Source organism: Alligator mississippiensis, chromosome 14 (assembly GCF_030867095.1).
Source record: "Alligator mississippiensis isolate rAllMis1 chromosome 14, rAllMis1, whole genome shotgun sequence".
Lineage (NCBI taxonomy): Eukaryota > Metazoa > Chordata > Crocodylia > Alligatoridae > Alligator > Alligator mississippiensis.
The window spans coordinates 37,629,890-37,642,745 of NC_081837.1; the positions used below are offsets into that span (position 1 = coordinate 37,629,890).

A 12,856-nucleotide genomic window follows, 5' to 3' on the forward strand; every position below is an offset into this window, starting at 1 on the left:
AGAATGCAGCAAGCTATGAAGGCTGGGTTTGCAAAAGGCTATGGCTGAGGCTGTTCCCAGCACCGACGCATAGCAAGAACCCATCCCTACTGCTAAGAATTTATCATTTCAACAGGGAATGAATACCCCCAAATTACCAATGGGGACACGAGGCACAGGGAGATGAAAATGATTGGAATTATGCAGGGAGCCAGGGTAAGAGCCCAATTCCCCCCATCCAGCTTATTGCATTAAGCCGCGGAGCATCCTCCTTCTGCATGAGATGGGCAGTAGAAGCGTCTCCCAAATGTAGGCATCAGCCAGCCCGTGGAAGCACCCGGGGGCCAGATGGGTGAGAAGCAAGTCTCCAGCCTGCAGTCTCCCTGGCTCCCATGTGTCTTGCATTTGGTATGCGGGAGCTTGGTCTGCCCGGGAGCTGGCACCGCTCGTTAGAGGCGTGCCAAGGCGCGTCGGGGACAATCGCAAGCAGCCGATGGCATTATTAATTCCGGGGACAGGCGAGACCGTGGAGTTGTCAGCGCAGGAGGAAGGAGCCGTTTTTCACTCTGTCGCTGGCAGGTCACGTATCTTTAAATAAACAACAGAATAAATAATTTACAGGGCTTGATTGCAGGCAGATTGGCTACGAAAACACCGCGGCTAACAAATAGCCCTGTCAGCTCTCATTTCTTCTGGCCCGTCTAATTGTTATCTGAGGATAACAGCGTCTGAAATCTCCAATAAGGTTCATTTGTCAGGGAGGCACCAAGCCAGGGGTCGGGCCAGGGGGCGGGGGCCGGAGTGTATTTAAAGGAAGAAGCCAATCTCGGGCACAATATGCTCTGGCTGATGGAGGGAGAGAAGTGAGGGAGTCCTGGTAATGAATGAGCGTGGAAAATGCATGTGCCTTCAGGGGAATTGATTGCCATCTCCCTCTTGGGACTGTCAGGCCAGCAGCGAGCGATGTTGTGCAGCTATGGCAGGACAAGCGTATGGGGGAGGGTTTGGTTTTTTTTGCAGGGCGGGGGGGGGGGGGGAGGTGGGAATAGCTTAGAACAAGATTTAAGGCTGTTTTTTTTTTTTAAACCTCTCCTTGTTCTTTGCAGCCCCGGCGGGTAGGCTCTGCAGGCTCCGCTGATGTCACTTCTGTGCGTAAGCGCCGCGCCGGGTGTTGGCAATGCCGAGGAGTCTGTCTCTGCAGCAGGTTGCCTGTGCATCTCTGCCAGTCTGTCTGTGGTCTTCTAGAGATGCATCCATCTAGCCATGGCTCATTGAAGCCTCTAGAGAGCAGGCCTCGAGCAGGAGTCAAAGGCCCATTGGGTGGGTCTGATCATGTAGCCTCCATAGGCCTCCCTCTCCTTGGTCGTGCCTGCTACTAGCAATGAGGGGCCCGTGGCAGCTCTTCCGTGCTGAGACAATGGCACAGCTCGGGGAGGACTGGGGAGTTGCAGGGGTGGAATAGGGGAAGGGGAAGGATTTGCTGCTCTGCTGTGTTTCCTCTGCCTCACTTTTCTTCCTGGGCATCTCCCTCAAACTCGCACCTCCTTTATGTGCATGCATCCATAGCGAGGACTCTAGTGGCAACCTTCAAAAGAGCTGAAGGCCTGGGCCACATTTCTATACAGTATATGCACTTTTCCTCCATTGTAAATGTATTGGCTCAAATATTGACTTGTGTTTCCAGGGAGCAAATGGGAACCGATTTCTCCAGAAGGGCAGGTGCAGGCCGGTCCGTCACGCTGACCTGGGAGATCCCTTCAGAAGGCAGCTGGGGTCCTCTTGGGCTTTCTTGGGCAGGAGCTATGTGCAGTAGCAGCACATTGCTGAGCTGGCCATCCATTTTTGAGCTGGCCAGCGCTTTCCCTCTGGTGCCAGGCACGTGCTTTGGGGTCCAAAGACCTGTGTCCAATTGCTGCAGATGCCTCATCCAGGGAGATCAGGCAGCTTACTGGTATCCGTGAACAGGCTATTCAGCAGCTGAGATGGAGATGAGATAAGAGAGAGAGGAAGCTGGCTGTCCTGCCTCTTGGATGTGGTAACGCAACACCACATCTGAGCTGTGCGGAGGACAAAATCTCTCTCTACCCCCTCTCTGTGCCTGTTCCTTCCTTGCTCCTGTCCGATGCCAGCACCCTGTCATCTATTTCAAGGCCATGGCTTCTGGCTGGGACATTTGCCTCTATCCATTAAGAAACACATGGAAATAATGTCACTGGAGTGGGAGTGTTTCCATTCAAGCAGTCTCCTCTCCCGATTTGGAGCCCACCTGGGAATATGGAGCAGGTCACACGTTCCAGCAGCCCTCTCCCAGTGACCAAAGAGCCCCAGTACCATTATTTAACCACAGGTTAAATAACTCAGTTCTGCATCCTGCCCTGCCATTAGGAGGAGAACCATTGACTCTATGGGAGGACAAACAAAATAAATCACGGCAAGTTAACAGGGACCAGAGACTTGCCATGCATGCCAGTTGCTCTGTGGTAATTGTTCAATGCCCGCTCTTATCCCACGGTAGGTGAAAGTTGGGCCCTGTAGTTTATGTGGAAGAGGAGTTGTTCTAGTTCTCTTGTGAAAAAGGGTAAGAGCAGGGACCTGGGCACTGACAGCTGATATGTGGCAAGGCCCTGCCCAGTTTTCACTCGCTCTGCTTTACTTGCCCGTGCCTTAAGGATCAGGGATTGTAGTGTCGTGTATGTGTGCTCAGAGTGCAACACCCACAGTCATAGACAGGGGAGTTGTAAGGGACCTCAAGAGGTCATCTAGTCCAGCCCCCTGCGCAGGGCAGGATCAGCTCTGTCTAAACCCTTCCTGACTGGTGTTTGTCTAACTCGCTCTGCAAAACCTCCCCCGATGGCGATTCCACAGTCTCCCAAGCTGATCTATTCCAGTGCTTAACCATCGTTACAGCGAGAATGTGTTTCCTAATGTCTAACTGTAATCTCCCTTGTTGCAATTTAAGCCCATTATTTCTTGTCCTATCCTCAATGGACACCGAGAGCAATTTATTCCCTTCCTCTTTGCAGAAACCTTTCACATCACTGAAGACTGGTTTCATGTCTCCCTTCAGTCGTCTCTTCCCTGAACAAAGCTAACCCAGTTCTTCCAACCTCTCCTCATCGGTCATGTTTTCTAGGCCTTGGATCATTTTTGTTGCTTTCCTCTGGTCTCTCTCCAACAGGTCCACATTTGTCTTCAAGTGTCATGCCCATCACAGACACAGCTGAGTGCGGAGTGAAGGGGGGAAAATGTTTTTTTTTGCACGTCTTCCATGGGGCCTGTTTGTTCATCCAGCAGGATGATTTTTTTGCACCAATTTGGGATGCTTGATGTGTTTCAGCTTGTGATCCTCTCTACCCCTTAGATCTCATTTTCACAGAACTGTCTCATGACTTGTTGGTCTCATCTTGTATCTGTGCTGCTGAATCTTCCTGCCTAACAGGGGAAATAGAATTGCATCCTGTTTATTTCAGAACATTTCTTCCAATTTGTCAGGATCATTTTGAATTCTAACCTAGGCCTCCCAGCTTGGGATCCTTTGCAAAATTAATACGTGCATTTTCTATTCCAACATCCAGGTCGGTAAATATCGAATAATACCAGACCCAGAACAGGCCCCCTGTATAATCCCACTACAGTTTGATAGTGAACCATTGATTACCATGGATAACTACCCTTTAATTAACTTTTTTTCCAACCAGTTATACACTCACGTTGCAATAGTTTCACCTTGGCCATTTCCCCCCCCACTTGCTTATGAGAATGGCACGTGAATCTTTGTTAACAGCGTTACTAAATCCAGATATATCGCATCTACTGCATCTCCCCTGCCCACAAGGCCTGTTATGCTGTCACTGAAGGATATTATATCACAGTAATAAAATGCAAAAGGTCAAATGTGCTTGGAAAATTCGGTGAGCGGCATCTAGATGAGGCTGGTCATTATGGGTTGTTTGTTTTTTGCCTACCATCCCCCATGCCTCCATGAGCTGCTGTGAGACCGAGCTTCTGCAACTGAGACTTGAGATTTGAGGCAAAGGGGAAATTCTGTGTCACAAGCCCTGTCTATCTGCATCAGAAGTGTGTGGCAGTGGACCTCTGGACTGTATTTCTCCAGGCTGACCCGCCACCCTGAGGATGCTTCATGACCCCCATAGTCAGGGTTCATTCATGCAGTGCTCCTGGACTTCAACCACAGGTGGCTTCCCCAGATGTATCAGCTCTGATAATTGCTGGTGTGATGTTTGCTGCTTTTCTTCCAGGGCTGTCAGGCCTGCATATCAGCTGCTTTGAGCCAGCTGGGAGCTCTCTGGAGAGAAAAGTATGACATTTTTGGGGAATTGGGACACTGGTTACAGTGCATTGCAGGTTCAGCTCTGGTGCTCTTAAGCAAGAAGCTTCTCTCTGTTCTTTCTTTAATTCCCTCCACAAAAGCTGGCATCTGATCTGGGTGCTCAAGTTATTTCCTGCCCCTCTCCCCAGTACAGCCTCCATGAACTTCCAGCCCTTGCACTGCGTGTGGTGGAAAAGTTTTTGGGGCAGGTAGATGAAGAAGATCTTGCACTGAGTCGCAGGTCTCTTTGCTTTCCTGACTGCCCCTCTATGAACAAGCCCTGATGTTTTCACTGGGTTCACCAGGAGCTGGGCCCCTCTGCAATTCAGCCAGAGCTGAATGTCTCTGCCGGGAGCTCCAGAATTAGCCGCAAATGCAGGGGGCATGCTATCGGGTTGTATTTTTGCTTCGAGGTCTTTGGAGACTATTCCCACCCCAACTTTTATGGCATGAAGGTTGACCCAGGTTCATACGGCAGGGGCCAGCAAAGGAGGGTAAGCTTCATTAATGATACATGTGAGGTTTCTCTCTTTGTCTTTCCAGCTCTGGCCACCAAACAGACTTACGTCAGCTATAGCAACCACGCGATTTAACTCCAGCCGACGGCAGCCGCCCACGGTGGAGGGGGGGCCTGTGCAAGAGGAAGAGACGCAGAAGAGTTGAGTCAAAATCGCTCGCCGCAGGAAATGGGAGAGTGGGGAAACCAGGTCAGATTTGAAGACGGCATTGCAGGTGCCTCATTCTGCTGGCTGGGCTGTTGGAGGGAGCTCCTTGGGAAGATGGTGATGAACAGCAGCAAAAAATGAGCATCAAACAAATCAATAAAAGCCACCAACCAAGCACCATGAAAATGCATGCCTCCCAACGGAGGAAGAGGAACAACGGAGCAGGGTGAACGTGCAATGGGGAGAGGTGACGGACTTTAGCAATTTGTGGGTTTTTTTCCTTATCTTGGCAAAACAAAAAACAAAAAATACAAATCCATTTTTCCCTTTTCCCAAATTTGTGCGATTGTTTGTGGTTGTGGAAACTCTTTCGTTCCCCTGCCCCTGCCCCCCTTTAGTTTTTCCTTTTCCATTTTTCTTTTGTTCCCGTCTTCCTCCTTCCCTATTCACATTCTCTCTCTCTCTTTTCTCCTACCAAATTCTGTGTGTTGCAAAAAAAATAAAATAAAATAAAAACTAAATAAAGAAAATTAAAAAAAAACAGATGACAAAAAAAAATAAATTAAAATAAAACCTAGACTGTGTTCAAAGTGCTGATTTCTATAGGTGGTAAATTAATGTATGTGATGACCATATGGATTGAAATATGTCTGCTTTATGTACTGACCAATCAAAAAAGAAAAACACAAAAAAAAACACAAAGTTCAGTGCCTGGATGTTTATGAATTATTCAATGAAGATGTGTAGAGCATGACCATTTTTATACGAGGATATTTCTAATAAAAGACCATGGTTTTGCACTCAGTGTTTGTCTTGTTCTTGATGACTGTTGGTTACTGGCTCCAGGGAGTCTATTTGACTTCTCCTTAAGAAGGTTCAGAGGGCACTTGATTGCTGTCAATAAGCGCTGATGTGGAGAACAGATTTCTAATAGTGGAGGGCTCTTTTATATGCCAAACAAAGGCAGAAGAAAACCCAATGACTGGAAGCTGAAGCTGGATCTATTCAGGCTAGAGATAAGGTTTCAAACTGGGAGTGTTGCTAATCTCTGGAACAATTTCCCCAGGGGCGTGATGGACCCTCCGTGACTTTCTGGCTCGGATTTCCAAAAACAGCCGAGCCATCCAGGCGCAGAGGGTTCGGTGCGATGCACGCTCTTGAAGCAGTGGATCTTTTGCACAATCCAAAACCAGCTCTCTTCCTGCAAGATGCGCTCTACTCTAACCGGAAAGTCATGAGCTAAACCCAGGAGTCCTGGAAGAAGGTGCTTGGAGCTGTCATGCAGGAAGTGAGACTGGAGGTCCCTTTTGGCCCTGCCATTTATGAGAGAAGAGCTTGCTTTGAATGAGTGGTTGCAGCAGAACTGGCTTTATGGAAGCAATTTAAGCCCAAAGAGTCTCATTCATGTGTCATTTGTATGTTGCTCCAATGGACACAGCTAGACTCGCATGTTAGCAGCCTCAGGAGGGGTGGAGAGCACGTGCTAGGGGGACAGCGCCCTACTCTGGTCCCCGGTGCAGTCCTAGAGAGCAGGGAGATGCTTACGCTGCCTCAGCTCTTCCTGCTCCCTGGATAGACAAAGGCCCCAGCATGCAGGACTGTCGATCTGACACCAGTCGCCAGCATAAGGAATAAATGCTCACTTGATGGGTCTTCTCACCGGAGCCCCGCAGGGCAAGATGTGTAAAGGCAGTGTGCCAGGTGGGATGAAGGAAGAGCTTGACAGGTGTGACAGGCCTCAGCTAGCTGAGCCGTGATCTCGGGTTAGCAGCGGGAGGCAGGCGCGTTGGGAGAGATTCACACCGTGTATTTTAGGAAAGCCGGCATGTCATCTCATGAATCCTGAGAGGCTGGCAGCACTGACGAGAGACAGGAATAGCCTGTGCCATGGCTTTGTAGGCTCAGGGGTAGAGGCTGTCTCTGAGCTATTGTCAGATAACATAGCCCAGGTCTGGGTCCCTGAACTGATGTACCTCATCTGTTAGTCCAGCCCACGTCCCCTCCACCCCTGCAGCTCCTACTCCAAGGCCATTATGGGTCTGACTTGAGACTCTTGACACCTCAGAACACACTTGGATCTAGGTCCCTGGCAGCCTTCAAGCTACTGCTTTTCACCTGGAGCATAAGCCAAGTTGGATATTTTCAGAGAATCATCCAGGTGAGTATTTCATCACAGGGATGTCTAGGGAATGGTCAGCCTTGCTATGAGGACTGCGTAGGCATGCAGACAAGAGGATTTGTGCATGAACTAGTATTTGCTAATTATTACTGGCTATTGCCCCCCCACACTTGGCAACAACTTTGCTCCCTGACCGGATGACAAGAAGGCAGAACCTGTGGCCTGGCTAACCAATCGCCCACCACAAATAAGGACTGGCTAGCTATACATTAAAGGTGCATTAGTAGCTATTTCCTAAGGTGGTCTAGTGATGAAGATGGGATAAGAAATGATTTGTGCAACCAACTCAGTGAATACAGATAGGGAAGAGAGGTGATGGACAGGCAGGTCTCAGGGCCCGGGGTCAAGAACTAGGGGATGCACCTGTCATGGATCTGCTGAGAGCCTTTGGAAAGTGATTCAGTTTGTCTGGGTTTCTGTCTCCACTCCTGTCCTTTGTCTGTCTGTAGCCCACTAGCACTCTGGGGGAGGCACAGCTACTTTTTGGGTGGCTAATGTGTTCACAACTAATCAATCAAAAGTAGCTCTATGACTAATCCGGCTGGGATCACCACCTGCCAGCAGCAGCCTTGCCCCTTTTATGCTGTTTTCCCCGGGGAGAGCTGGTTTATGCCAGGAAGTGCGAGATCCCCGGGGCCCTGTAAGTAGCTCTGAAGCTGCTGCTGTTGATTCATCTCGATCCCGTCTCCCTTGGAGTCTCCGTGACACGAAACACGCCTGTGACTTCAGAAGGCAATTAATTAAAGGCTAAATGCCGCAAAGTGCTCTGGGGAGATGCTGCTCCTCATCATTACCATTCCTCTTCAGGCACTTGAGCCAAGAGCAGAGGCTCATCGTAGGTGAAAGGGGCCCCTGAGATGGAGATGAGAGGAGGGAGCGTGCTTGGCTGATGTGGCCTTGGCGACCACGGCTGAGGAAGTCACACAAGTGCTTGTGGAGTAGAGGCTGCTCCATACTTGTGTGGCACCTGGACAGGGACCCAGCCCCTCCAGCGGGACCTTTGGGTGGGCTCAGCTGGCTCTGCCTCTTCCCCAGTCATCAGCCTCAGTCCCAGCCTCCTGGTACTCATTCCCCCTACACAACACCTGCTTTCAATCAAATCCGGCTCACTTCCAGACACCGGCTCAGACCCAGAGGTTGGAGATGGCCGGAGCAGCTAGCCCCATTCATACAGCCCCTCCTGCAGCTGTTCCTCTCCTGTAGCTCACAGCTCTTCATTCCCTGCCTGCAGGGGCTTGGATCTGGGGGTCCCTCCACCTGCTGGGGTACCAGCCAGCCTCTTCTACTTTTCCTTTGTGAGACTTGACAAGGCTTGAGGCCTCAGTTTTGCCCCAGTGTATGTTGGGGGTGGCATGGGGAAAGAAACTGGAAGTTCAAAGGTGTGGGTGGAGGAGAAAGCCCTGCCTTGCCCAGCCCGAGACCCTGTCATGCTGGGTTCATTTGCCAAGAGGCAGCCCCTTCTCCAAAGCCCTCACAGAGGCAGGCAAAGGGATTATTCTCACCCCCATCCAGAGAGGGGAAGCTGAGTCCCAGAGATCAGGAACTTGCCCATGGTCACGCAGGAAGTCAGTGGCAGAGCAGGGGATTGCACCTAGTGCCCAGGGTCACAGCTTAGTGCTGGAACGCGGGATACGGCCCCTTCCATTGACTGGCTTTGGATAAGCGGTGTCCTTCCCTCCTCGCCTCTCCTTCATGTTTTGGCAGCCAAGCTCCTTTGTTCTTGGCTCAGTGGCTTGTCAAGCCTCTCGTTGGCGCGTGGAGACGCCTTCCACTCGGCACGCAGCCACGTACGCTCCGACAGGGCTCTTTCACCCCTGTTTATAGTCATTGCCTTTTGTTCCCATTTTTAAAGGGTATGCGTGTTCCCCGGGTGGGAGCAGAGCGCGGCTGCTCTCTGCGCGTCAGGTTTATTAGCATTTTAATTATGTTCTCACCTGGGGTGGCCAGGCTGGCTCTGGGTTGACAGCGGCTGGTACATGGAGGTACAAGAGAATGGGGCCCAGCTTGCTGCAGCGCGTGCGGCCTGGGCCCAGTTCATTCCCTAGTGTGAGTGCAAATGGGCATTGATGCCCTTCCACGTGGTGCTTCCTGTTGGGAGAAGCTGGGAATATGGGAACAGCGGCCACTCTCTACTGCAAGGGCTTCTGGCTCCTTTCCCCCTAGCTGGGGCTCCCTCCCTCCTCTGGGGGCCTGTACTGCTTTGCTAGGCACCGTCTGCCTGCAGCACTCCAAGCTCGAGTCTCTTCGGGGTAAGCTTTACTGAAGGGGCGCTGCTAAAGGGAGAAGCATGCAGCACCCCCAAAGGGTCAAAGATGCCCCAGGCTGTACAGGGCTCCTGTTTAGGGACCCTTCACTCCAAAATGGTTGCAGCTGGCATGGGGCATTCACCTGAATCATTACAGATGGGCTTGAGTGCACCATGCCAGAGCTGCAGGCCACCGGGGAGGTGGGGATCCGGTGTGTGGTTGTGTCTTGGGGCCGGTGCCAGCTGTTTGTCCGGGGTATAGGTTTAGCCGTGTTGATCTAAGGACATAGGCAGACAAGATTCTTTGGGTAAATCTGATGTCTTTTATTAGACCAGTTCAAATAGTTGGAAAAATTATTTTTTCACACAGGTGTGTGTCTGTGCTTTGGAGAGGGGTTAGAGTCAGCCCCAGGGCAGCGGCGGGGGGGCCTCTAGCCAAGTGTGTACTCACACCTTGTGGAGGTGTCTGGGTGGCATCTCTGCTCTCTGGCCTAGACACATCCCTACCCTTGCAACATTAGGACTGACTGTCTCCATCCCTGTTGTATCCCAGCCCAGTCCACCCCGCCCTGCAGTAGGGATGCTGACCTTCCTCTTAGTGCTCCTCTCCCTCCACCTGACTCCAACCACACCGGGATCCTCTGCCCTAGAGGCCGGCTTCTCATTAGGCTCCATCTCAACACCATGCAGCTCCACCTGTCTGACCCCTCTCCAGTGCCCCAGACTTTACAGACTCCAAAAGAAACAGCCAGGAAACTCCCTTCCTGAAATGCTCCTTAAAACGCCTCAGGGCAGGTGGCTGGCCTGGGACTCAAGGCAACCCCAGGCAAGGCTGGGCACTAGAATGAGTAGTGGGGGAGCAGGTGGAAACTAGACATGGGGGCCAAAGCCTTGCACCGACCTGGAAGTTATGCTCTTATCCTTTGGGCACTGGGTTGGAACCTAAGAGATGTGGGTTCAATTCCTACCTCAGCCAAGGAGCCCCTGGATGCTCTGCCTCAGTTTACCTATCCTTGGCAGTGCCCTGCCTCAGTTTACCTATCCTCGTTCAGGGCCTCAGTTTACCTATCCTTTGTTTACTGATACTGTTAGCTTCTTAGAGGTACAGGCTGTGAGTATGTACAGGACCTAGCACAATGGAGCCTTGATTTTGATTGGGTCATCACGAGGGATAAGAAATTATAAATAATAAAAACCATTCAGTTGTTCTCCATTCTGGGGTGTCTGAGGCTCAGGTCTAGGTTTGAATCCAGCACCTGGAGACCTCAACTTAATACTAGTGGGGCATGGGCCTCAGCCAGTTAAGGGTCCTGGGTGCTGCTCTTGAATGTCTCTAAGTTAGCCAGTGCTCCTGGGTTTCCCAAACTGGGCTGTAGACCAGGCTTTGAGAAGTAAGAAGCTGTTTAATGAGCCAAAGCAGCCCCACCATGTCCAAGCATGCTAAATCCTGCATGGGTTGCACCCTTCTCTGCAAACACAGAAAGGAAATGGATTTCATAGACATTAGGGCCTGGAAGGGACCTCGTGAGATCATCGAGTCCAGCCTCCCTGCCATAGGCAGGAAGTCTGCTGGGGTCAAATGATCCCAGCAAGATAAGCATCCAAACACCTTTTGAATGAATCCAGAGTAGGTGCTTGCACCACCCCCGGGGGGAGTCTGTTCCAGACCCTGGACACTCGGACTGTGAAGAAGTTTTTCCTTGTGTCCAGTCTAAACCAGCCTTCCAGGAGCTTGTGACTATTAGACCTAGTTATCCCTTGGGGAGTCCTGGTGAACAACTGTTCTCCCAGATCCTGGTGCACCCCCCCTTATATACTTATAGGCTGCCACCAAGTCCCCCCTGAGCCTTCTCTTCTCCAGGCTGAAGAGTCCCATGTCCTTCAGCCTCTCCTCGTAAGGCTTGCTCTCTTGGCCTTTGATCATACGGGTGGCTCTCCTTTGGACTCTCTCAAGCTTATCCACGTCCCTTCTGAAGTGGGGAGCCCAAAACTGGATGTGGTAATCCAGCTGTGGCCTCACCAAGGCTGAGTAAAGTGGGAGGATGACATCTCTGGTTTTGCTTGAGCTGCATCAGTGGATGCCTGCCAGAATCTGGTTTGCTCTGCCAGCCATGGCATTGCACTGGTGGCTCATGTTCATCTTGTGGTCAATCAAGACCCCCAACTGTCTTTCGGTTGTGGTGCTAGCATAGCACTGCCAAGCCTGTAAGTATGATGCTGGTTTTTTTCTCCCAAGGTGGAGCACCCTGCACTTCTCTACATTGAAGGCCATCAGGTTTTGGTCCATCCACCTTGTGAGTGTGTCCAGGTTGGCCTGTATCCCCATCCTGTCTTCCTGTGTGACCGTCTTCCCCCATAGTTTAGTGTCACCTGTGAACTTTGCCAGTCTGCATCTGATGCCCTAATCCAGATCATTAATGAAGATGTTGAAGAGTACTGGCCCGAGTAATGAGCCCTGAGGGACTTCACTGGTCACCTTGCACCATGTTGATTTGCTCCCATCAACTAGTACTCTTTGGGTCGGACCCCAAGGCCAGTTCCCCAGCCATCGGACCATGAGGTGGTCGAGGCCACAGCTCCCAAGCTTAACCATGAGGACATTATGGGAGACCAAGTCAAACGCTTTCTTGAAATCTAGATATATGACATCAACCTCATCTCCCTTGTTCAGGCAATGCATCACCTGGTCATAGGAGACAAGGTTGGTCAGGGAAGACCTCTCAGCAACAAAGCCATGATGGCTGGCATTCAGAGGGTGCCATCTGTGAGCCTTTTGCTGATGGATCCCTTGGTGATTTTCTCCAAGATCTTTCCAGGGATGGATGTTAAAAAGATCTTGGAGAAAATAGTCGCGTCCTGTGTAGCTTCTAGCTCAAGGCAGGAACAGGGACAGCAGAGGAGAGCTGGTGCGTAGGCAATATCACAGGCTGGTCATGGAAAACAGGTGCTTTCTGCGAGGGATTGATACTGGTGTGGGGGTGTCTGGCTGATGTTAACTGAGGGCTGTATGGGTGTAGATGAATCAAGGAGCAAAACGCCTGCAGGAGGAGAAGGATTCGGCCCTTTACTGAAGCGGGGAGTGGGAGCAGGGGTTAAGAAGGGACAGTCATGTAATTCAGACATCACCTGTCCTGGGCTGACACTGTGCTCTGCACAAAGGCCTGCTGTGGGCTGAATCTGTGAGCACTTCACAGGGTGTAGCCCCTTCCTGTTTGTGCTGGAGCCTTTTTGCAAGGTGAGTGGGTCAGCTGGACAACTGAGTGGTTATGCAATTGCTAGGCTGATCAGGAGGATGGGCCAAAGGCAGCTGTTAAGCAGAGCCCAGGGCTCAGCATGCATTGCAGCACCCTTTGTGCTTGCTCCATAGGGAGTATGAGTAGGACATAGCCCATACTGGAGCCAGGCATCAAAGGCCTTCTATCAGCCAAGTGTCCTGCCTATCTAGTCCTCCATACCTC

At 51.1% G+C, this 12,856-nt stretch overlaps 1 protein-coding gene across 4 annotated transcripts in view; it reads left to right on the forward strand.

Annotated features, from left to right (window-relative positions):
- The window catches only part of GRM4 (glutamate metabotropic receptor 4), a 226,497-nt gene extending 220,723 nt beyond the window's left edge, over nt 1-5,774 (forward strand). For all 4 annotated transcript variants that reach the window (XM_014598265.3, XM_019484893.2, XM_014598267.3 and 1 more), the window contains one exon: nt 4,853-5,774. In XM_014598265.3, coding sequence (XP_014453751.1) covers nt 4,853-4,902 — 50 coding nt within the window. In that variant the 3' untranslated portion in view covers nt 4,903-5,774. The remainder of the gene's footprint in view (nt 1-4,852) is intronic.
- Nucleotides 5,775-12,856: the final 7,082 nt, after the last annotated feature.